Genomic DNA, 23,662 nt, shown 5'->3' with positions numbered 1-23,662 from the left:
GCAAATGGGCAAAGGGATGGAGATGGAGCCGGGAGCTACTCGAAAAGAATTCCAGAAGGTCAAAGAGCTTACCAAGGTACTTTTGAGCTTGTTATATCCTATGAATGTCGTGATCTTGTCGAGTGTCACTGTCGGAGAGAAGACACGGAGGTTGCGAGAAGGTGGAACAGGATGGAAAAAGAAGAAGAGGCGGGACGAGAGACAGACGTTCCAACTTAAGTAGAAGGGGTGGAGGTACCTGTTATGCTGGTATTGTGTGTATTGTGGTCTTCACTGCATCTATGGTATTGTCCTGTCTATTGTCCGTGTAATGTGAATGGGATGGTTGGGGGGCAGCATTAATTCACTGATCTGAATGCAACAGGGCAAGCCAGAGGGCAGACTCTCATTCTAACAAAGTCAAGGTTTATTCAAATAAATTACTCACGTAGACTATTTGCAATCTCCAAAAGCCGAGGTAGTCTCTGTAAGCTGCTGCCTTGGTCTCATGTTGATCGGGTGTGCTATATGCGGAATGTCCAGATTCTCTCGACCGAGGTGGATTGCAGCCTCCTTCCAAGGGCAACACGTGTCTAAGATGATCAGCCAAGGAAGGCACATTAGAATTTGGACACGGGGATTTGAATTATGTATTTAGCTCTGCCAATCACGGAGATCAGGGATGCCGTGAGAGCAGAGCATCTCCCAGGCCGAATACGACTCGAAATCTTCTCGAGTCCGCATATCCTCAAACCCCTAAGCACGAACTATCGCTTATCATCCGAATTTCCATCTCCCCATAAAAACAACTCCAAATCCTTCTAGATCTCCCCCTTAAGATCGGCGTCGTCGGCGTCCTCGGACTTGACCTGGTCATCGTCCTCCTTCTTGGCCTTCTTGCGCGGAGTGCGAGTCTTCTTGGTGATTTTGGAGTCCGAGTCTACAACTCCTCCAGAAGAAGAAGAAGAAAAAGAAGAGGCGCCTCCCTTGCGGGGGCTCGCCGTAGAGCCTCCATCGCGCCATCCGTGCCGAACCGACATCTGGCGCCAGCGCTCCTTGGCGCATTTGGCGTCCTTGAGGGTTAGGGAGTTGGCGACGGCGGACCAGTCGGCGTCGGGTCTCTGGGTCATGTTGTCAAATACGGCCTTGATGAAGCGCAGTTCACTCTCTGTAAGAGGCTGGGGCTGATCGGGAGAGCCATCACCAGACTTCTTGGGAGTGGGGGCCATGGTGAACTAGATGTAGAGTCAGCTGTTTTTAACCGTCCGGGATAGGAGACATGGTTCATACTTACTGTCTGGGAGTCTCACTATGTAGACGAAGATGTGTAAGGGAAAGCACAGGTGGATGGGATATGTGCTCGTGAGGATGGGTAGCTGCGCGCCAAGGTGAAAGCTGGTTGTTGTTGTATAAGCGCGAGAGGAGGGCGAGGTGAGTTGCAGATCGAAGGCTGGTAGGGCAGGCTGCAAAACCACAGATATATTTTAAAGGCACACGTACGAATATTCGTAGCGGCTCCCTCTGGTCACTGGAGTGGCAGAATGGCAGGTTATTCGTCTCGCAGCTGCCACCACTGCAAACAGCAACTTAGCCAGGCCACCAAGCCAACGCATCAGCCAATCGATTTTCTCGGTCTTTTATGATAAAATCTATTAGAGTGTGATCAGGCATAGATGTTTGACTGTAAAGCTGAGTGTTTGTTATACTTTTTACACCTTCCAACATGTAAGCTAATGGCGCTAGAATACCAATCACTCGAAAGTTACGATCCATATGGTCAAGTCACTATCTCTACAGAAAGTTGAAAAGAAATTGAGTATGGAAAGTATTCAGTTTACTGGCATCAAAGCCATCTTCGCTGAGTATGCTCACAAACTTAAAAGAGTTTGGATGCCTGCATAGATTCGCCTAGATTTCCACCAACTGAGTCTTCCACTACCTCCTGGCCCTCGTAGGAAAAAAATAGCCCTCGTGATCAAATTTCACCCAACCGGAAATGGCACGGCTAGAGCAGTTACGAGCCCAAATCAGAACGGATCATGGTTGATCATGGCATCCATATCAGCCTGGAGCTGCGCCTCGGCATCATGCTCCTCCTGCTTGATGGGAGAGCCAAACAGACGACCGCGATGCTCATCCTTGACGTTATCATCATCCTCCGTGTCCACTTCTTTCTTGACCTTTCCCTTCTTTCCCTTGGCGCCGGCCCGCCCACCAGCACGACTAAACGCCGGCTTCGTGACCTTGGTAGGGGTTGTGGCTGTCTTCTTTGGGGTGCTTGTGGCGTCCGAGTTGATGCCTAGCTTTCGCTTGACCTGGCCGAAGCGGACCTGCAGATTATAGTTAGCAAACCCTGGGGAGAGGCTTGGATACTTGCGTGGTCAAGGGTGATGTATACATACCTTGGCGACATCGGCATTCTTGAAGCCCTGTTCCTGGGCGACACCGTCCCAGTCAATGTCGGCCTTGTTCTTGGTGTGCTTGACAATGGCAAAGAAAAACATGGCTTCCTGAGCAGTTGGAGCCTTCTTGTTATCGTCACCAGTCTTGGTGGGAGTGTTCTTGGATTCGGCCATGGTGAGGTAGTCTGTGGGCAGGATGGGACTGTCAGTTAGAAAGTTTGAAAGAAAATCTGGATTCGGTCAAAGAATGCCCTTACCTAATAAAGTTTTGTGATCTTTGGATGCAAGCAAGAGCCGGACGAAAGTTCTTGGTCGATGGGATGGAGTGAATGGGAGTGAGTGTACCCTGGTGGATGAGGTGAGGAGGTGAAAGGGGGGAGGGCTGTGTAACGGTGGGTGAGGGAGAAGGAAAGATTTCCTGACATAAAAAGGCGTTACTTCTTCCCTTTTTAAAGACCAGGGCTAAGTGAATTCTATCCATAGAAACTACTCGCCTCTCTTCGCATGCTAGCTGAGTCTGGCGCTTGAGGGTCCAAATGGAAAACTAATAACAGCCACATGATTAATTCACGCCAGTTAACTACCCCTTTACCAACAGGAAGTCTACCAAATAGATGCCCTGAGTGGTTCACTTCTTTATTTACTTTGATATTCCAAGGATGGACTCAACCAGCTCTTCAGGGTATTTCACTTACTACCTACTATATCTACGCTTAAACAGCCACTGCTATATAAGTATTGCGTCTAGCCATACCACTAGGTCAAAATATATAGCATTATAGAAAACAAACTTTCAAAATATATAATAATTAAGGAACAGAAAGTGCCAATACAAGCTTGAGACTGGGGCACACCTCTGCCAAGAAACTTTTATAGGCAACATATGTGGGATTCGTCTCTCCACTGCCCGAGTACATCAAACCCAAACTGTACACAAGATTCAATCATCACGTCTGATGTGAGGCTACGCATTTTCATTGAAGAGCGAGTGAGCTATGAAATATTATACATGTAGTCTCTGCCTGATAAAAAGAGCGGTATCCAATCTGTGAATCGAACCAAGCGCCCAGAAAGCAGCAAAGAGCAGCCAGTTGCTGCTGTGTTTGCGGAGGCAAATCTCCCCTCCGATGCGGTGTGTGTCATTAATTCGTAAACAGGAGCGGTAAAACAAAGGCAAGTCTAATCATATCCCAGTCCGTTTCTTTTTTGTTTGTAGTACATGAGGGTCCCTCACGACCAAGCCTTCAGGGGAGAAGGGGGGTATTAATAATGGGGCTGAAGGCGGTCACTCCAGTCGGGGTGGGAGTCCTCGAAATTATGTGCTGCTTGACTGTCGGCTGTAAAGTTTGCCATGTCAAAGGCCGCGTCGTCAAAGGCTGAGAAGTTGGGAGAGTGCATGTTTCCGGTCGGATCCATGAAGTCGAGAGGCGGAGAGAAGTCGGCAGGGTTTTGAACACGGCTGATATTCTCAACGGTAGCGGGATTGACGGAGAGCCCTGTGGCCATGTCATCGCTGCAAGGGGTAAGGAAGCGGGCGCTGAAGTCGTCTCGGTTGTCCGAGAGGTAGGGCGAGGTCGTCGAGGCGGGCGAGTAGTGTGATAGCGGAGCATGGTGGGAGAACTCGTTCTTGATGTGGGCGGCGCCCGACTCCGACTTGATTGAACCCTCCTTTCTCGGCTTTGACTTGGATATGCGACCCTTGTCACCACTCTTGTTCTTGGTTGACCGCCCCTCGGTGTTTGAGACGGTGGCTCGGAAACGGGAATAACGCATCCTAGCGGCATGGCCGTTGGAGATGGGCTGGAGAAGTACAGGGTCCTGAGCGACTTGATTCCAGTCGATCTGAGATGACTGTCAGATTGCACGGATCCCAAAGCATCAAGGGGAAGAACCCACGTCTTTGAGGTTCTTCTGCTTCAGGATGGCAAACAGGAAGCGAGCCATTGCATTATCGCTGTTAGGAGTCATGATGGCGGGCTATTGTATGTTTGGCTGCTTCAGGGGGAACCATTAGCACCAAACCGGAGTAGAAGATGGAAGTCGGGGGCGTGAATGGTTTTAAAGCTGAAGAAGCAGGCAGCCTCAATAGCAAGTGGCTCGCAAATGAAGTGTATAGTTCAGAGTAGAATGGTCAAGTGACTCACAAGGATGAGATGGTTGTAATCAAATGAAGACGTGAGTCGTGCGTGAAATGTACGGCGGCGAAGGCACAGCCTCGGCGATAATCTCGTGAATCGACCGAGGTGGGTGGGTTGTATGTAAAGGACAGTGGATTATGATGTGTATGGTGAGGCGGACAGGTTTAGGTGAGGCGGAGAATAAAAGGCAAGCAGCGATAGGAGAGGCAGAAGGAGGGCTAGGCAGGTGACGAGAGAGGCAGAAGGGAACCAGAGCGAACCTGAGGATGGCCTGATGGAGGGCCTGGAGGTTCTTATAAGCACATCGGGACTGCGGAGGGTGTGGGAGAATCCACGGTTCAGGAACCGAGTCTGCACGGTGCTAGTGGTATGGGCAAGGGCCGGGTCCTTTGCATATCTGCTCTTTGGTCGGCGGCGAATGATATTTGAGACGGGAGCGCCCAAGACCCATGGTTGCCTGGCAGTGTTGGGGTCACTTAAAGATCGTGCATGAGAAGAGAGGCGAGAGGGTGCAGTGTGGGGGGGCGTCTGGGCGGCTTCACTGCTTCAGGCGCCGCGACACCGCGTTAAGTGGTCTCCACCCCGCTGCGAAAACCCGCCAGCGGATCCCTGCAAACCACCTGCAAACTGAACCCGAGCAATTCCCTCCGAGTCTCTCGAGCATCAAAAGTGAGGACAGAATCCAACGCTGCATCAATTCTTTTCGTGGGAAAAATGGCAGTGAGCTGGAAATGATATCTTTGCCACTTTTGGTTCGATTTCAAGTCATTTTTTTACTCGCCGTGATGCAGAGGGCCTCGACCTTCTTTTTGCGCAAGCTTTTATCGATTGCGACAGTCCGCAGATCTCGTCATGCTCCTGCAAATGGAACAGCCGCTGAAACGCCATTGGCACCTCCCGCTGGGCTGTGACTCATTTCTGCCAGTCCCAATGCAGCCCATTCAAAAGAAGCAAAGTCCACACAAGGAATGCTCGGAGTCTTAGGTGTGATACGTACCGAATAAGCCCTTTAGCCTCGTGGTTTGCATCTGTCGACCCCGGCCCGCTAGCTTGGCATTGTTTGCCTCGCAGGCTGGTCTTTGTCAAGAAAGATTTACACCATGCCATTGATAGCCTCGCCGTTGTGTTCTCTTCCAGAGATTGTCACAATGCTTTTCCCGATACCCGATGAGTCGGCCAAGCCTCAGAAACTTTATCGCAGGGCGGCTAAATGAATGAATCGCTCGTCTCTCCAGAACCATCCCGTCAATCCCATCGCATACCATTTCTCCACCGACATGTCCCTTGCGTAAGCCCCAAGCTCAGTGGCTTGGTCTGGTTTGCAAACAGGAAGGGGTGGGGAAGCTGACTCTTTTTCACCGATCTTTGGGCGTCAACCCAGCGGAGCCGACGTCTCAATCATCGTCGATGCTGGCAATGGCCATCTGCTGTCATTAAGCGACCAGGCAAGCCCAGAGGTCCGGAAAAGTTTCTGAAGTTAATAACCCATGTCCAAAATGCATATTAAGTACATTTTGAGAGCGCTCATGGTACGGGTTGAGCCTTAAACGACAATCGTCGTGTTGGAGGGGATGGGGTGAGGTGGAAGCGAGACGCGACGGGCGCGAACTTTTGAGGGGTGCACAGTGCTGAAGCTTCTGTCACAGGAGCGCCAGCTTGCCACGAAAGCACGTGAGTCCATTTATTAGGTCGTCCCTCTTTCTCCCTTTTCCCGTTCCGGCAACCCGGTGCAGGAGTAGGTCCACAAAGGCAGTTGCTGCCTTATTGCCTTATGACTCAGGCACCCACCTGATTGAACGGTCTTCTTGGTCTCATTTTCCTTTGGTCGTCTCAAAGCGCCTGACGGACAGGAGGTACTTGCGAATACTACTCCGTACTCCGTAGTAGTAATGTAATACGAGGTGGGACAACTTGATTCCATGAACCTGTCCAGGCTTGGGTACAAACCAAAAAGTAGAACCAGGTTGCCAGTATGGCTACTAGGTACCCATAGGAGCCCTCTTATTACCATTGTCAATTCTTACCCTTGTCTACGGAGTACAACGAGTAGGTACGCAATCGCCAGTCCGGTCCAGCAATAGCAGCAGCACTCAGTGGGTTGGTTGTCTCAGGGTGACCGGCTAAACTCAGGGTGGACTTCGGATATGCCCGAGCATCCAAGGGGAGCATCACCGTCGTAGGATATTCCACCAGCATTTTGGGTCATAGTGCGTCTTTGAAATCGGGATCAATGCAGTATATGCCTAGTTAACCTCCCCAGAGACCTCTAAAAACTTCGATTGCCCGCAAACCATCCAGGGGCCGAGATGGCTAGTGGTAGGTATAAGCAGAAAGGGGGCAAGGGGCACCGGGACAATACTTTCTCCGGGGTCCACTTGCACGTGCCGTCCCATTTCCCAGTGTTTGGCCCCAACCTCTTCCTGGCTGCCTCCCACGACCAATAACCCACTACCAATTTTGCCCTTGATCCACTCATACACTTAACATCCTCTATCCGGACCGCGTCCAACTCCAACCCATCGTCAGCCATCATCAACCGCGGCCATTGGACTCTCAAACATGAATAGCAAAAATTGGAATGACCGCGCCGATAAAGACCTGTTCTTCACAATATTATCAGTGAAGAATATCGGCGTCATTAGCGGATCGGAATGGGTCACCATTGGCAACCATATGCGCGGCTTGGGCTATGGCTTCACTAATGAAGGATGTCGGTGAGTGCTATTCTCATTTATTTGAACGGTATTTTTTTTATTTTGAGGGATTGAGAGCGTCTTTCATTGATCTGTCTGGACTTTTTGATGAAGGATAGGCCGTCAGAGGTAGCCTAATGACAACCTCGACGTCCAAGCTGTCTGGCGGCCTCCCATGAGACATATCGCGTCAACGGAGGCCTCACAGTATCATCCAACAAGGGCCTACTCTTGGCTTCCCGCATTCTACAGAGCCTTCTATATTCTGTTTAAAACGATATGTATGTATACACTAACACTTACAAGTCAACACTTCCAAGGCCTGAGACGCGCTCAGAATAAGGCCGAGCAAAATGGAACTGTGAATGAAAGCTCCAGGAGAGTTGATCCGACAATGAACCCGATCACCAGGAGACCCGGGCCTGGTAGAGGAAGGCCCAAGAAGTCGATTGGGCCTGAGGGTGTGCCACAGCCGGGCACATCGCCAGATGGCCAGTCCCCCATCCAAAGTGTCGCCGCTATCGCCAGTCCTGGACAGCCTCCTCATGGTCCCAACACACAGCACCCTCAGCAGTATCATCAACACCCGCAACTTGCCCATCACCAGCCCCAGTTTCAATCCCAGCCGTCTCAACAGTCAGGCCAACACCCGCCTCACTTCCATCCGCCACAGCCTGGTCAGCAACCTCCACAGTCTCCCCGCCAGCCCGGTCAGCAACCTCCTCCGTTTCCTCAGCAGGCTGGCCAGCATCCTCCCCCGTTTCACCATCAGCCTGATCAACAGCTTCCTTCTTTCTCACAGCAGCCTAGCCAGCAGCCTAGTCAACAGTCTGGTCAGCAACCTGTTCAGCAACCTCCTTCATTTCCACCACAACCTGGGCAGCCGCCTCAGCGCTTCCCGAGCCCGCCGCCCGAGGCCCAACAGACCCAACACACACCTCCCCCGGAATCCAAGAACTCGCCTGAAACGGCTAGCGCCCCGCAAGCCCAGTCGGATGAGCCAGGTACTGGTGCTACGGAGCCTACCCCATCGGAACAGGCGGCTCCAGTAGAAGAGCCTACCCCCGAGAATGGGTCGAGCACTGCTCCAGAGCCGCTTCGCTTGGAATCTGAAGAGGGAGAAGGCGAGAATGACGACGACACTGATGAGCGCCCCATCAAGCGGCAGAAGATGGAAGATGAAGAGATTGGACCGGATCAGTCTTTAGACGATGATCCCGTGTTAGCTCTGGCAGATGCGAACAGCGGTGCTGGTGCGTCTGATTCATACCCTCCCGAGTAAGCCATATACCACGTAGCCGAAAACACAATAAAAAGGCGACTGACACTCTGCAACCAGGTTCGGATACGACGAGGCCTAGCATTCCAGGTGTAGTCGAATGAGTGATGGTTGATAGTTCGCCGTCTCCTTGTCTGCGCCGGAGTTCCAATGTTTGAAACGCCAGCTTGGCTTCGTATCTGTATGATTACCTAGCATGGATCACAACTTGCGCATCTAATGGGTCCAAAGGAGTTGTGTGCGGGGAGTGTTTGCTTTACTATGGTTGCGGGTCGGGAAAACAAGGAGTTGTTGATGAGTTAATACATATACCTGTCGAATGATATATGCCGGTGGTATCTGCGTTCTATTCCCTATAGTCAACGCTGGTACTTTGGCATGGCTTGTCGAACCGGGTTTCTGCTGGGCACCTGCGAGCGGCTGTCACTCACCTCATCCTGACCTTGTCCTCGCCAACAATCACCAACTGTGTGGACTTACCTTGTTCAACCCTTCTTCCCTCTCATCATAAGTCATCTTCCAGCTTCCAGCTTCCACCTTCTCAATATAATCGCCTCCGAGTTAACGCCCTCTAACAACATAACTCATTTCAAAATCCAACATCGCCATGGCTTCCGAGACCAACACTCCGACTAAGTCCTCCAAGGGTGGCGTTTGGGACAACAACGCGCTTCTTGTCGACCTCAGCCTTGCCCTCTACCAGGCTCTGGAGTACTCGAATGGCCTCGGTCCCGCGGTTAAGGATGCCATTCCCGAGTACCTGGCCAGCCAAGGCCACAATGTGACCTGGAACGCTATTCGGTAAGATCCAAGCTACATCCTCTCGTCCAGAACCTGTTTTGCTCTTGTTCCATCATTCTCCATGCCCGATTCTGCCTTCTTTCGTCCGATCATTGTTGGCGGGCGCGGCAGCTGGAGTTCAGTCACTAGAATATTCCCTCTGTTTCTAAACACAATATGGGCGTTTGTGTTCTGGGGGGGGGCTATATCAGCCACCGCTCACTCCTGCACATCTCCGGAGCCCCCTTCTCTACCAAACATCCTCACTTCATCCTCATCTCTTCTGCCTTGTTGCCAACTACCCCCCACCTGTTCTCGCGCTACATACTCTCTGTTCGTACCATCGAGTGTATCTTCACCACGAGCACACTACAATGGCCACTCGCAACACTCAAAAGTGGGATCAGAAGACTCATGAGGATATCCTCATTGAGATCTTCACCAATATGACCATCCCAACTGCAGAAATCCAGAAGATCATAGCTAAGCTCCGGGAGAAGGGCTACACGTTCTCCGAGTCAGCACTTCGGTATGATTCTTGCTTGATCAGCTGCGCTCACCTTCCATTCACTCATCCTCTGATGTTTGCATTCCCTGCTCACTCATCTACCACCCAGCACCTTCTATCCTCAATTCCTCTTTTTTACTTCTACGCCCCGCTTGCATTTACTTCCTCATATCATCGCATGCCATCCTTCCATCCCATCACTTGACCTTTAATTCATCTCGTATCCCAACCAACCTTCAATTTATCAACTCTCATCAGCACGTCGTTTGAAAATGGTTCGTGGATGGGATCAAGCCTCACACGAGGCACTCCTCATGGCTCTCATTGAGGAGATTAAGCCGGGCAAGCCTGTTTTGACCGAGGTCACGAAGCGTATGAATGCCGCAGGCTGGCCGTACTCCTACGACGCAATCAAGTACAATCTACCCAGAAGCACACATACACGCACCCTCCATCTACATCCTGCCGATGATCATCGCTAATACATCTCTGCCATAGTCAGCATATCCAGAAGCTTCGCAAGAACCGCGACATCACTGGCATCAACAACGCCGCTGGTGGAAATAGCACCGACACTGGCACCCCCGCCAAGGCAACGCCCAAGAAGACGGCCACTCCTCGCAAGAGGGCCACTCCCAAAAAGGCCAAGGGCAAGGCCGTCGCTGCTTCTGATGATGAAGAGGCCAATAATGATTTTGAAAATCTCGTCAAGAAGGAGGTGGACCAGGATCTCTCCGAGAAGCGCCCTGCTAAGCGTGTCAAGCAGGAAGCTACGTAAGTCTTAAATAGACTTGCTCTATCTTGACGGCCGTTTACTAACCATCTCTGCTTACAGTCCCGAGCTTGAAAACAACGAAACTGAGGCGGAAATTTGAAGGTGCTGTATCGCGCCTTATTGCCGAGGGATCCTCTGTTAACATTGACCTAAGCTCATACCGAGGATGAAAACATAGGGGGGGTTATGGAGGATTTAAGGAATGGATGATTTGGGTCAATATGTTTACAAGATCACCTCAATTAGCTTGGGCATTAGCTTAGTAGTGTGCACGGCTCTATTTGCTCTTGGAGGTTGGTGGTGAGCATCCGCTCAATACCTTCCTCTTCTGAGCGCTGGTAGCTGTGAAACGTACTTAGCCATAGACGCCCCAATGCGAAACTGACCCCCAGATCCTGCGGGCTATTATACTCGTCATTGTGATCAAACTTTTAGCCTCCCTATAACTAAGCCCATAAAGATAACGCACCTGATTAAGTATATGGAATCATCTACTCCTCTAACTTCGGGACCATATAGTTATATCTCTTTAGAATATTTGCTAGCTTATATATACCACTATGAGAATTATCAGATTGGCTATAAGCGTGGTTCTGATTTGCTATTCCCTCTGCCCTTTCGCAAGCAGCGGAGTTTGCTACTCCGTCTCAGCCTCAGCGAAAACCTTCTATATTAGGGGCTCATTCAGGTCTACCAGAGTGTGAGATTACTGTGTCCAATAGCCGGACGAAAATCGAAGAATCCCATTTGTTACCAGGGATATCGTCTCCAATACTTTGCAGCCGGCACGCAGTGGTGGCCAAGTGGTAGCCAAGTGGTAGCCAGGTGGTTGCCAGGTGATAGCTACACTCCCCCTTTACTACAAGCATACTACCGTTACAGAGTAGCCACCCATCTAGCTCCTTAAGGAATAATCAGTGATTGCTTTCGCATATTACTTACTCTTAATATATATCTAGACCTTCCCCTCTCCCGTCGTCTCCAACTCAGACTTCTCGCCTTTTCTCAATCACCTCTCCCCTTCATCACCACCAAGCATTGCCCAGCGCTTAAACTTCCACTGCAACTAAATCTTTCCCACTTAGACTCTACCATCTAACTATAATACGTAAGTATCATCCTTTCTTACCTTCTTTTCATTTATCCTACCTTCTGCCTTATTCTCTCTAGCCACATTCTCTCTAGCCTCATCCTTTTTGCCCTTAATATCCCTACCTCACTGACTAGAAACAGTTTAACAAAGATGCCCGGCAAGGATAAGAAGTGGGGTCCCTCTGAGGAGCGTGACCTTGCCATGGCTGTGATTCTCGCTCAGCAGGGTGAGAAAGTCAAATACGACTGGCCTAGAGTTCACGAGTATATGACCGAATGGGGCTACAGCTTCACTCGTGATGCCATGTCGTACGCCATCTCTTCCCCCCTCCCGTGCTCCTGCCGTTGCTGACTATAAACATAACAGCCAGCACTGGACCAAGCGCATTATGAAAGACTTCAAACAGCGTCACGGAACGGCCTTGACCAAGACCAGCGGCAGTAGTGGCTCCGCGTCTACTACGCCCACCCCGAGCACGAACGAAGGTGGTGGAAAGGCCAAGAAGGCGTCCAAGAATGATGAGGAGTATGATGGAGAGGAGGCAGAGGAGCTCCCCCCTCCCACCAAGAAGCGCAAGCGCGCGCCGAAGAAGGAAGACGGAGACTGCATCACGGTCAAGCAGGAGGGAAACCCTCGCGGCCGCGAGCGCAGGCAAGTTAAAACATCTACAATTGACTAGGGTAATGCCTAACTTTGGCATTTACAGCATGACCTTGCAGGCTAACTAAGTCGACTCTGCTGCTTGGGGTGGTGAGAAATGGCTAAGCTACGTATGACGAACGTCACGGCGACGGGCAGAGTTTCTATGAAATACACCTACTTGAAGCGTTTGCTTGATTGCGCGACGGATATGGCATCAGGAACAAAGGGATTTGCCATGTGATGTTTAGGATGCAAGCATACGATACCTGAGAGATAGCAGCTAGAGTCGCGAGAGATGGTGGAAGTGATGCAAATGAAATCTGCCTAGACACAGCTCATCGTTGTGATAACGCTTCTATTAGACTTCTCAAGCCATCAAGACTGGATTTAGACGGACCGCCCTTGTCCAACAACGTGATGAATTATGTAGGTCCCTCTACATACCTATGAATGATACCTCGATCTGGCGCGCGCGCCATGGCCCAAGATCAGGTACACTCAGTATCTCATAACCCGACCCTCCCACATAGACGAATGTATCCGTATATGCCGCTACAATACCAGCGTGCCAAGCCCAAACCCCCAACGCCAAGCCAATCCACACACGTATCAGAAAAATCACCGAGGTTTGCGTCCATCCAGCCTGTTGCCCTCGCCGGGGCCCTTCTTCTCGGGCGCCTTGGACTTATCGTCCCCCTCACCCTTCCTCTTGACAGCGCCGCGGAGGGACTGCCCCGCGCCAGCAAAGTGCGGCTTGGTCGTATTCTTGGTTTCCTCTTCCTTCTCCTCCTTGGTCTTAACAGGCTTGACCTCGTATCCGAAGAAGAGCTTGTTCGGCAGTAGACGCAGAGGGGCTGGGGCACCTGTTCGCCTCTTAGGTACGCCCGAGGCGTCAACAGGGACCGGAGTGGCGGGTTTGGGGGTCGCATTCTTGCTGCCCTTCTTTGCCAAACGCTGTCCCTCGCCGAGGAAGTTAGTAGGCGTGCTCGTCACCGAAGGAGCAATGGCGCTGTAATTGATGGCTTGGGCCATGGTACCCTGGTTGTGCAGAATACCGCCGGCAGGAACGCCTCCCTTGCCGCTTCGGGGTGTACTCGTCCCGCTCTTCCGCTCTGGCTCGACGTACCCCACAGGGGGAGCAAACTCGACGGACACATCAGTCTCAATCATGCTGACACCCATCTTATCCGTCTCTGGCTTAACGTCCAGGACGGCGACATCGTAAACGGTATCGTTGTACTCAAAGTTGAACACATCACCCTTGGTGAGAGTGGCAAAGTTCCTAAACGCCCGTTCCAAGACCGCCTTCGGATCGCTAATCTCGAGGAAGTTTGTGGACTGGGGTTGGAGCTTAACCATCTTGGCGAGTTCCAGAGAGGTAGTCCTGATCTGGATCATATCGCCCACGTCCATGCCAAGCGTCTCCATCATCTGGGGTCTGTCAGTCTCCATCACCACGGTCGAGTATTTGGCTGACGAACCCATTGCGGAATGTATGCCCGACCCTCCTCCGCGATGAACTCGAGCACACCGGCGTGCGAGTGCTTGCCCTTCTCGCCGTTGATCAACTCCATCAGCAGCGGCCACTGAACATGGAGCTTGGACACCTTATCAAGAGCCGACGGAGGGAGGATAATCTTGGATCCGTAGTTGAGCTCGGGTCGCGCGTTTCCCGGAGCCATGATGACAGGGTAGCATCGGTAGTATTCGTCGAAGCGCTGGATAATCGGCCTCCGGCCATGGCGGGCCATGTTGAAGAGATGGTCTGGGTTAGACGGGTCAAACCCGCCGCTGAATGATGAATACTGCACGAAAAAGGTCAGAAGTTTCGAGTGGATGAGGAAGGGAGCCATGGCTCACCATGTTTCGGGAACCCAAGAGCCGGCCCAAGATGCTTCACGGGTTAAAGTAGGCTGAAGAACTGCCCTCAGGGGAATAGTGTGGCTTCTGTCGATGACGAAAAGGCCAGTAGGATAATTTCCAGGCCAAAATTAAAAGGAACTCTGGGACGTAACAGCTCTATTGTGCGCTGACAAAGCAGAGAGGTTGATACGGAGTGTAGGATTTGGAGAGTTGAAGTCGTCAAGGCGTTGAGGGTCCCAGGCGTGGGGCGAGGCGTGGAGGCAGCTCTGCCATGACGCAGGGCCGACAGCTGTGGCTCCAGCGCTGTGGCGCAAAATTCCCCAAGCTTCGAGCTCCAGCACGTGCGATTCACCTTTACGCCAACTTCTTTCATTGTCTCTCATCGCATATAAACAGGCAATACACTGCTTTTCACTGCCAGGTGCATCGATATTGCTGTGGGAATTACCCACCTGTGACAATGGCGTCACGACATTCGGCTGCGCGACCCAGACGCGACGGCGAGCACTTTGCTCGCACGCATCACAACGAGAACGACTCCGACTCCAAAAGGGTCAAGTTCGACGTCCGAAATCCCTCCACGTTAGCTCCCGAAGCCCGCGAAGACGACGCAATCCTCGATGCCGATGTCATTGGTGGGAGCAGCGTGACAAAGCGCGGCGCGGTTAACCTCGACGGCTACGACAGCGACTCAGACAACGAGAACTTCAACGCCAGGGCGCAAGGGCGCAAGAAGGGCAAGGTGAATCTTCTCGAGCAGCTCGACAACTACGATGCTCGGGACGAGGCGGCCGCGGGCCCGAAAGACACTACGGCGGCCGACGATGACGATGACGACATGTTTGCCGCCAGCGACGATGGGGGAGACAAGCAGGGCGAGGATGAAGAAGACACTGGCGAATTCGACAAGTCAGGCAAGAAGAGAAAGCATGTCCAATTTCTCGACGCCAAAGACATTGATGGCCAGGTGGACTCTAGCAAAACAGGCGGCCATGTCCACCTAGACGAGCAAGAGAGCAGCGACGATGAAGCCGACGTTGCTCTCGCTGTCCAAGAGGAGGGTGTGGACGAAGAGGTTGGTGCAGGCGGTCTGAAGCGCAACGCACCCAAGCTGGAGGCCTTCAACCTTCGAGAGGAGATGGAGGAGGGGCGGTTTGACCAAGAGGGAAACTACATCCGCAGAGCCGAAGATCCAGATGCCGCTCACGACAACTGGCTCGAAGGGATGGGTAAGAAGGAGATTAAGAAAGCCGCCGAAGCCCACAAGAAGCGGGAGGCCGAGGCGCGACAGCAACGTATAAACGAGGACAGCGTGTTGGTCCCAGACCTGCTCAAGGCGCTCATCATGCGGCTGGAAAAGGCTGAGACGCCGTTGGAAGCGCTTGCGCGATTGGGGAGAGGCCAAACGAAGCCCAAGAAGATACCTAAATGGAAGCTCAAGAAGATGAACAAGGGAGAGGATGGTATGGATGTGGATCAGCACAGCACCGAAGACCCCGAGCAGATACGAATCAAGGAGTCCATTGATGCCATCACGGATGCGGCTGACAAGCTCTTGAGCCGGGACTACGAGGAAGTCTACGATCAGGAACGAGAAATGCTAGTACGCGAATATCGCCGCGAGACTGGGGAAGACTGGGTTGAATCCCAGACGCAGGGGGACGATGGGACCCGGGCGGCAGACCCGTCAAGGACGTGGGAGTTTAGGTGGACTGATGGACGAGACGGTGGAGGAACTCAAGGACCATTTGATGGGCTGACGATGAAGGCCTGGGAGGAAGCTGGATACTTTGGCGAAGGTGTCGAATTCCGGCCGGTAGAACCAGGAGCAGAGTGGACGCGGGTTGCATCGTTTGCATGATGGCAGTTTCGGACAATGCATGAAGCGGGTTCAAAAACTGGTCCCAACGCATCAAAATTATTCTGGAAGAGCAGCCCGGCCAAGTTTTTACCCATCGCGACGACTTCCGAGGGATCTGCCCTTTGCAGCGCTGCCTCGGAAGAACGGACGGAGCCATGACGCGGGTACCAAAGGCACAGCGAGTCGCGTGACCATCACGATGCGCCCATCTTAGTGAGCTGCTCGGCAACTGGTGCGTCCCGGTGACAACAGTTCCTGGGGATTCCGGTCAATCGGGCCAGCGCGGGAGAGCCCGTCGAGGTATAGGCGAAACTGGGCCGATGGAGCCGTGATGCTCCGAGATGGGCGCCACGGGTACAGGTTTGTAACACAGCCGAGAGTTTGCCGTGCAAATTGGTGCACAAATCACCCGACCGACTCCCAGACCACACCCTCAGAAAATGAGGGCATCGCGAAGCTGACAATGAGCTCACATTGCTCACCTCAGCGAAGTGGCAAGGGTGGCAATGAGTGATTTTGTAGAGTACGGATAATAGCTTGAGCGTGGGGAGGGTCCAACCAGAGACAGGTGCCAGCGGCGGGCTATCCGATACTCGGGGTAATTGGCATTAATAAAAGTCTGTTCAAACAGCAAGCATCCTGGATGTCGCCTTCAGGGCGCGCGGCGTAGAGTCGGCGAAACCGCAAAAACCGCGCAAGTGGTGAGGCTGTCGCGGTTGTTTTATTAATATTTGTTATCAGCCAACCTGGAACCCAGTCCATTACCCAACTGCGCCCCGAAGTCCCAGGTGTGGGATGCAGAGATCGGATGGGGGTCAAAATGAGTGCGACGGCAGTGACCGTGTCAAGTGCTGCTGGCTGGTAATTACACCGTACGGCAGCGCCCGGTTCCATGTCATGCGAGCTGGGGAGGCGGACAAAAGAGTTCCATCGCGGCAACGGAGCAAACGGGGAAACGCAACGCTGATGTCTGCCTGTCGTCGTCAATGAGAGCATTCCTTCCACCCCGTGGAGTGGTGGCTTGGATGGCCATCAACGTGCCATCATCATGTTGCTTGGTTGGCAAGGTGGGCTGGAGCTTTTTGACCCCACCTCCAAGCGATCCCCCTCCGTCCCGCCTCAACCTTTTTTGCTCGCCTTGCTGGGGCACCAGTGCCGCTACCTGGAGGTACCTCAGGTTAGCACTGCCTAGCAGGGTGTTTGCCGCTGCAGCTGGTTGCTGCGAATTGTCCCTCATGCCAACCAGACCTTTCGATTCGATTCGTCATGGTAATAAAGATGACTCCGGCCCTTCCACCATCCATCTTTCTCTCCCTCCTTCCCTTCTTCTCCTCTCTCTATTCTTCCACTCTCCCACAGTCATCTCAATCCTCATCCTGAGAAGCATCACCTTTATTTCCCAGACCCTACTTACATTACAAGAAACTTGGTAAGTGTCCTGTCCAGCATTGCCAGAGCTTGTTGAGCTCCTAGAGCTGCAGAGCTACAGAGCTGCAGAGCTTGAGAGCTGAGAGCTGCCCCTCCCCCTCCCCCTCATCGTCGTCCCACCCTACCTCACCCCATCGCCGCCAGACGCGTCGCCTCTCAACTGACCAGAGAGAAACTTGACTGTCCTTTGCTTTGAGATTCGCATCCAATTCTACGCATAAACTCCCTCAGCTCTGCTCTCATCAAAGCTCGACTTGCTCTCATCCACCCAGCCCAACTACAGCTAACCACCAGTTGTTCAGATCAAAATGGCCCCCGTCAAGGTCGGAATCAACGGCTTCGGCCGCATTGGACGTATCGTCTTCCGCAACGCCGTTGAGCACAGCGACATTGATATCGTCGCCGTCAACGACCCTTTCATCGAGCCCCACTACGCTGTGAGTCGACCCCAACAATCCCAGGAACACCAACTCTACCCCTCTATGGACTTTTTCACTGCCCCTCCATGATATCATGAGGTCGGCCCACGCCCAAAACCAGGGTCTCCCCCACTATCACTAACTCACCGCCCTCTGTTTTGGGCGACATGCCCGCACAAGGCGGCACAGCATCTAAGTTGAATGGATGAACAATTGGCTAACGGATGTGCTTTCTTTTTTGGGTCGGATTATAGGCCTACATGCTCAAGTATGATTCCTCGCACGGCAACTTCAAGGGCGACATCAGCCTTGATGGCAACGACCTGGTCGTCAACGGCAAGAAGGTCAAGTTCTACACTGAGCGCGACCCCGCTGCCATCCCCTGGAAGGACACCGGCGCGGAGTACATCGTCGAGTCCACTGGTGTCTTCACCACTACCGAGAAGGCCAAGGCCCATCTTGCTGGCGGTGCCAAGAAGGTCATCATCTCTGCCCCCTCTGCCGATGCCCCCATGTACGTGATGGGTGTCAACGAGAAGACCTACGACGGCAAGGCTGACGTCATCTCCAACGCCTCTTGCACCACCAACTGCCTGGCTCCTGTCGCCAAGGTCCTCAACGACAAGTTCGGCATTGTCGAGGGTCTCATGACCACTGTCCACTCTTACACTGCTACTCAGAAGACCGTCGACGGTCCCTCCTCCAAGGACTGGCGCGGTGGCCGTGGCGCTGCCCAGAACATCATTCCTAGCAGCACTGGTGCCGCCAAGGCCGTCGGCAAGGTTATCCCCTCGCTCAACGGAAAGCTCACTGGCATGTCCATGCGTGTCCCCACCGCCAACGTCTCCGTTGTTGACCTGACTGCCCGCCTCGACAAGGGCGCCAGCTACGAGGACATCAAGACCGCCATGAAGGAGGCTGCCAATGGTCCCCTCAAGGGTAATTTCACTTGGCTTTCACTCTCCAATCATTGCTAACACAACCGCTAGGCATTCTCGCCTACACCGAGGACGAGGTCGTCTCCAGCGACTTGAACGGCAACACCAACTCCTCCATCTTCGATGCCAAGGCCGGTATCTCTCTCAACGACCACTTCGTCAAGGTCGTCTCCTGGTACGACAACGAGTGGGGCTACTCCCGCCGTGTCCTCGACCTCATCTCCTACATCTCCAAGGTCGATGCCTCCAAGTAAATTATGCTCTTCCAGGCCGATGTTGAGGATATGACGAGGGGGGCGCGGGAGGTAACCCGCAGTAAATCAATGACAGCTACGACTCCTGTCGTCTAATAGGTTAAACAAAAAATAAACCCAGGGTCAGGGAGGATGCTTGCTGGAGGAGTCGCGCTTTTGTGTAAAGAAAATTGAACGCACCATAGTCAAGCGCAATGAAACAGTCACTCCCATCTCGTCCATCGCCTTCCGGCAACTCATATTCATAAGTGCCCGACTACCAATCCGTTGAAACATTAAATGTATTAGTATTGTCTCATTTACCATGGCATTGCCTCGGCTCAAATGTAGCGCAAAAACACTCCGTATCTGTGACCCACGGGGATATCATAGTACACATGACCAGCACGCCAGCCCATACCAACACCAGGATCGATCGACCCGGGGTAAAGAGTGCAAGAAAAAGCACAAACAAGATTGCCAGGAGGGGGGAAAAAAGAAAAGAAAACGAAGGAATACATCCGCGCAAGCTCAACGCCTTGGCCTAAAAGAAGACGACGCTTCGACCCGTGCCATATGTCGCCAGTCTGTCGCCCACCTGCCGAGATTTTGTTCTGCCCAAACCTCAACCTATTAACAAGCCAAGAAAATGAAAGGAAATAGCTCAACGCCAGGAAGTCAATAGTATTTCTACCGCCGTAGAAGAAGAAATGAAATCACAACCGGCTGGAGGGAGTTGGGGGTATAAAGTCGCAATATCCAGTTTTCCATCATAATACATCTCAAGCAGTCGGGGAGGAGATTTCTCCGCGGTCTAATCAAGCTCAAGCTCTATCAGGTCTGACCGGCAGTTTTGATGCCGGAATCTCTAAGATTTAGCTCTGGTGACCAGTCAACGCCTTCGTCGGCACACCAACGGCGCAGGACACGCAAGGTCGACTCGACCACATCTTCGACCGTTGTCCATGGCAGGACGTTGACGCGCAGAGCGCTGTCAACGTCTTCGGTAGCGTCGCGGAAGAGCGGCCAGGTCTTGGCACGACCACGCTGAGCGCGTAGAAGCTGCTTGACGGTGACGCGGTCCGAGGGGTCTTCGTGTGTGGCCCAGGCATTAAGGAGCTGTTCCCATGAGATTACCTGGAGAAGCAGCGTGAGGGCATAGACAGGGGTATTTCGACGCGTGTCATAGCGTCGAATTTCCTTCTGCAGCATGTCGATGAGCGGAAAGAGGCTGTTCCAGGAGGATGGATCGCTTGGCTTGTTGGCCATACCCCGGTACACATCCTGGGCATGGAACCCCATCATGAATGCCGCGACGCTCTCAATAATCAACGCATACCCAGCCTTGACACTCGGCTCGCCCTGACGCGTGTTGCCATTGGTAACGGCGCTAGAGTCCCCGCGTCCCTTAAGTGCTAGGTCGCCCTTATGCTTCAGCTTCCTGCCCAAATTGCGGAGCAAGTCTTCCCTCTCCTTCAGCGCCTTTACTCTGGCTTCGGCCGTCTTGGATGGCGGTCCACGATCATGACCAGCACGGTCCGAAAACCCAGGCACAGATGGTGTGGCCCCCATGGCCTCACCTGGTGTATGCGCCATAGAATTGTTAGAGCTAACGCGTGACATAGCCGCGGAGCCTTTTTTGGAGGGTGTCAATGGAGGGACAGATCCCTTTGTCGGACCAGACACATCCGATATCCGGCGCTTCTTCAGGGCTGAGGGTTCTAGCGACTGTTCAACAGAGCTAACAGGACGCTTCTCTGCCCTCGTCGGCTGGGCGGGTCCGGTCGCAGCGGCTGACCGCACGGGTTCTTTCCGCGGGGTCAGCTTCATCAACAACCGGAAGTCGCGCCTCAAGCTCTTAGGAATCTTCAGCGTCACTATCAAGCTTGGGCGATCCTTGTTTTCCGCCAGGTCGTCGCTGGGCGTATCTGTCCCTGCCCTTTTTGATTGGATCAGAGCTTCCATGTCCTTTGACCTGTCCTCAGATGACTTGGGTGATGCCTTCTTCCTTCGTTCAAGTTCTGCCTCTATCTCTGGAGGCAGAGTTGGGGATAATAACGGCGGCAATCTCGCCGGAGATCTTGACCGCTTAGCGCTCGGCTGAGTCTCAAAGTTCTTAGTAGTCTTCATCGTCCTGTTCGTCTCTGTAGCTTCTTCGCGTCGTTTCTTCTCTATTCTTCTAACTTCGTTTTCACCCTTGTTTCCTTCAACATCGAAATGTAACGGGGATAACAAGGGCGGAACGAATGCCTTCGATGAGTCACTCTTTCTTAGTGTTACATGGTTTTGTTCGGCTCCTGGTGGCCTAGCACCGTTGACAGAGTTTCCGCGGGATCGGGATGGCGGGGATTCGGCACGATTCAATCCAGTCACAGCCTTTAGCGCGGATCGACCATTGGGGAACGAGGACGAGGAATTGAGTAGCCGACTCTCCTTTGAGTGAATAGAATCACGCGAGTCCCGCGATAGAGGAGGATCCTGGGGTCTGCGTCGCGTAGGGTCCTCTCGTGAGGTGCGTGACCTATCATCGGTCGCCCGCCCAATGTCCGCGGGCTTCGCCCGTTTCAGTGGTCTTGTCCCGTCATCGAGTTCGGCCGGCCGTTTCCTACTGTCGGGGGAAGGCGGTTTCGGGGGAAGGGATGGTGGTTTCGGCGGGAGACTGCAGCCAGCCAGTGGCTGCCTCGGGGATCCCATCGAGCTACCTTTGAGTGGGTATCTCGTGTCGACGACAATGCTCTCGCCAGCCGACGCCTGTTTCCCAATACTACTTGGCTCAGACCGGGGTGGCTTGCCGCCGTCGGACTTCCTTGCAGAGTCTGATGTTGGTTTGGGATCTGGTGCTCCCCAGGACTCGGGATTCGGTGTCACCGAGGCGCGATCGATAAGCTTATTGGGAGTCTGGGACGACATCGAGTCGAGAGGAGATGTAGAAGCAGTCGCGCCCGTCATCTTTTTGTTCTTGTAGTCGCTAAGCGACAACTTCTTAGCCGTACCGCCACGCGCAAGCGCATTGATCTCCTTGGGTACTGGCTTCAGCTGTTCGGGCCTTATATCGTCGTACCCGCGGGTGAAGAGCGTCCCACGGTCCGCGTCAGTGAGAAAGGTCATGTACTGGAGACGGACTTGTTGCCACTCCTCGTGGTAGCGAGAGTCGTCCGGGGATGGGCGACACTTCCACTCGAGAGACGGGGCCAGTTGGTGTGGACGTTGAGGCAAGATTGTACGGGTCAGCTGCTTGACCGTCTCCGCCGCGGCTTCCATTGTTGACTGCGATTATACGCATGCCGTAGGCGGAGGCGGGGCGCGAGAGGGCGAGGAAAGGCGCCGCGGCGAAGTACGACTTGGAGACGACTAGTGTGTGGTTGTCGGGTCGATAGGGAGGCGGGACGACCAAGCGCCAAGGACGGGAAGATGCCTATAGCAGTGGAAAAGAATTGAAACTAGCTATGGTGGACAATGGGAACAGCCAGAGAGCATCGGAGAACGAAGGGCCAAGCGTCGTGTGGGCGCGGGTAGCCGTTTGTTCGCAATCGGATCAGCGACAATGGAGGCGCACCGACCCCATCAATCCATCAAGCAAGGAATATTTCAGTCGAGCTGGGTCGAGCTGGGTCAAGCAGGTCTTCCCAGCACCAGAGTTTCGGCGATGGATAGATAGCGGTGGCAGGGTGTTGGTGCCGTACCGCCTCGTCTCGGTCTGCCAGGCCGGCGCGATGTTGTTTGGGTGGCGGTGGTGGTGGTGGTTTTTTGGGGGTGGGGAGCGTGGTTGATGCGTAGGTTGGGTGAGCTGGAGGCGACTGCTACCTAGGCGATAGCGCCCGAGGAGCGGGTTGCGGGTGCTAGCCCAGGCGGGTGGGCAGTTGGAGCCCCGTGGGTGGGTGGGTGGATGGACGGCTCCAGGGACTTCCAAGTGCGTGGTACTTATTACAGTCCCAGTTTGGGCAAGTTTCTGGAGCAGAGATGCGTATGTGGTCGGTAGGACGCATATCGTTCGCACCAAGTTGCTTAGATGATTGGAAGAAAAACAATAAGAACAAAAAAATTTGTTGTCGAGAATTTATATTTATCGTTTATTTTTCTTTCCTCCAAGTACCGTTGAGTTATATTGCATCTGGCTCACTTTTTGGAAGCTTGCTGACGCCTCGTCATCACCCTAGGTACCGAGCTTCACTTACCTACCCTACAGCTCCCACTGTGCCGTGGACCCGTGGTATGAGTTGAAGGAAGAGTCCAAACTGTTCAATAATTAACCGTTTACCTGAGGTGTACTGAGAAGGCCTCTACACATATTCGTAGCGTACTTCTTCAAGAGCTACGAGATGAGGCAAATGTCCCAAGCTTTTAGTTATATATGTAATTTTAGATTCAAGACCTTCCCGATGTTATGAAAATACATAGTGCACGCACATTGATACTTAAATTATTTGGTTACTGACAACATCCTGCATAGAACATCTACATCGGGGCCTGTTTGAGCATTGTATCGCCTCATTTTGTGTCAGATAATCGGTAAAGGCCCTTGAAACCTCGTACGCCATTTGCACCAAGGGTCAACCATAGGTGGGTTTGTCTGGCTGGCCGCCTTGAATGAGGGGTGCTGAAAGTCTGAATGCCGACGGAAGGCACGTGAC

At 52.9% G+C, this 23,662-nt stretch overlaps 11 protein-coding genes across 11 annotated transcripts; 6 read left to right on the top strand and 5 right to left on the bottom strand.

Annotated features, from left to right (window-relative positions):
- Positions 1–800: 800 nt before the first annotated feature.
- On the bottom strand, positions 801–1,208 carry ACO1O0_004316 (uncharacterized protein; the record flags this gene model as incomplete). The annotated part of the gene is made up of 1 exon (XM_083193756.1): positions 801–1,208. One exon carries the CDS (start codon positions 1,206–1,208, stop codon positions 801–803), a length of 408 nt encoding a protein of 135 aa, XP_083050704.1.
- Positions 1,209–2,006: 798 nt separating this feature from the next.
- ACO1O0_004315 (uncharacterized protein) lies at positions 2,007–2,555 on the bottom strand (the record flags this gene model as incomplete). Its single annotated transcript, XM_083193755.1, has 2 exons — positions 2,007–2,309; positions 2,382–2,555. 2 exons carry the CDS (start codon positions 2,553–2,555, stop codon positions 2,007–2,009), a joined length of 477 nt encoding a protein of 158 aa, XP_083050703.1.
- A 1,089-nt stretch (positions 2,556–3,644) lies between these two features.
- Positions 3,645–4,349, bottom strand: ACO1O0_004314 (uncharacterized protein; the record flags this gene model as incomplete). The annotated part of the gene is made up of 2 exons (XM_083193754.1): positions 3,645–4,223; positions 4,278–4,349. 2 exons carry the CDS (start codon positions 4,347–4,349, stop codon positions 3,645–3,647), a joined length of 651 nt encoding a protein of 216 aa, XP_083050702.1.
- A 3,351-nt stretch (positions 4,350–7,700) lies between these two features.
- Positions 7,701–8,494, top strand: ACO1O0_004313 (uncharacterized protein; the record flags this gene model as incomplete). Its single annotated transcript, XM_083193753.1, is given in 3 exon segments — positions 7,701–7,707; positions 7,723–8,045; positions 8,096–8,494. The coding sequence occupies 3 exon segments, from the start codon at positions 7,701–7,703 to the stop codon at positions 8,492–8,494; spliced, it is 729 nt and encodes a 242-aa protein (XP_083050701.1).
- A 604-nt stretch (positions 8,495–9,098) lies between these two features.
- On the top strand, positions 9,099–9,421 carry ACO1O0_004312 (uncharacterized protein; the record flags this gene model as incomplete). Its single annotated transcript, XM_083193752.1, has 2 exons — positions 9,099–9,292; positions 9,415–9,421. 2 exons carry the CDS (start codon positions 9,099–9,101, stop codon positions 9,419–9,421), a joined length of 201 nt encoding a protein of 66 aa, XP_083050700.1.
- A 224-nt stretch (positions 9,422–9,645) lies between these two features.
- On the top strand, positions 9,646–10,557 carry ACO1O0_004311 (uncharacterized protein; the record flags this gene model as incomplete). The annotated part of the gene is made up of 2 exons (XM_083193751.1): positions 9,646–9,800; positions 10,278–10,557. The coding sequence occupies 2 exons, from the start codon at positions 9,646–9,648 to the stop codon at positions 10,555–10,557; spliced, it is 435 nt and encodes a 144-aa protein (XP_083050699.1).
- A 1,240-nt stretch (positions 10,558–11,797) lies between these two features.
- Positions 11,798–12,326, top strand: ACO1O0_004310 (uncharacterized protein; the record flags this gene model as incomplete). Its single annotated transcript, XM_083193750.1, has 2 exons — positions 11,798–11,955; positions 12,014–12,326. 2 exons carry the CDS (start codon positions 11,798–11,800, stop codon positions 12,324–12,326), a joined length of 471 nt encoding a protein of 156 aa, XP_083050698.1.
- A 581-nt stretch (positions 12,327–12,907) lies between these two features.
- Positions 12,908–14,040, bottom strand: UFD1 (polyubiquitin-binding protein UFD1; the record flags this gene model as incomplete). Its single annotated transcript, XM_083193749.1, has 2 exons — positions 12,908–13,720; positions 13,771–14,040. The coding sequence occupies 2 exons, from the start codon at positions 14,038–14,040 to the stop codon at positions 12,908–12,910; spliced, it is 1,083 nt and encodes a 360-aa protein (XP_083050697.1).
- Positions 14,041–14,612: 572 nt separating this feature from the next.
- On the top strand, positions 14,613–16,013 carry ACO1O0_004308 (U5 snRNP complex subunit LIN1; the record flags this gene model as incomplete). Its single annotated transcript, XM_083193748.1, has 1 exon — positions 14,613–16,013. One exon carries the CDS (start codon positions 14,613–14,615, stop codon positions 16,011–16,013), a length of 1,401 nt encoding a protein of 466 aa, XP_083050696.1.
- Positions 16,014–17,749: 1,736 nt separating this feature from the next.
- On the top strand, positions 17,750–19,052 carry ACO1O0_004307 (type I glyceraldehyde-3-phosphate dehydrogenase; the record flags this gene model as incomplete). Its single annotated transcript, XM_083193747.1, has 3 exons — positions 17,750–17,878; positions 18,115–18,799; positions 18,850–19,052. The coding sequence occupies 3 exons, from the start codon at positions 17,750–17,752 to the stop codon at positions 19,050–19,052; spliced, it is 1,017 nt and encodes a 338-aa protein (XP_083050695.1).
- An 813-nt stretch (positions 19,053–19,865) lies between these two features.
- Positions 19,866–22,292, bottom strand: ACO1O0_004306 (uncharacterized protein; the record flags this gene model as incomplete). The annotated part of the gene is made up of 1 exon (XM_083193746.1): positions 19,866–22,292. The coding sequence occupies one exon, from the start codon at positions 22,290–22,292 to the stop codon at positions 19,866–19,868; it is 2,427 nt and encodes an 808-aa protein (XP_083050694.1).
- Positions 22,293–23,662: the final 1,370 nt, after the last annotated feature.

Source organism: Amphichorda felina, assembly GCF_050947745.1.
Source record: "Amphichorda felina strain 45539 chromosome Unknown scaffold_4, whole genome shotgun sequence".
Lineage (NCBI taxonomy): Eukaryota > Fungi > Ascomycota > Sordariomycetes > Hypocreales > Bionectriaceae > Amphichorda > Amphichorda felina.
This window is presented reverse-complemented; position numbering and strand designations above follow the sequence as displayed.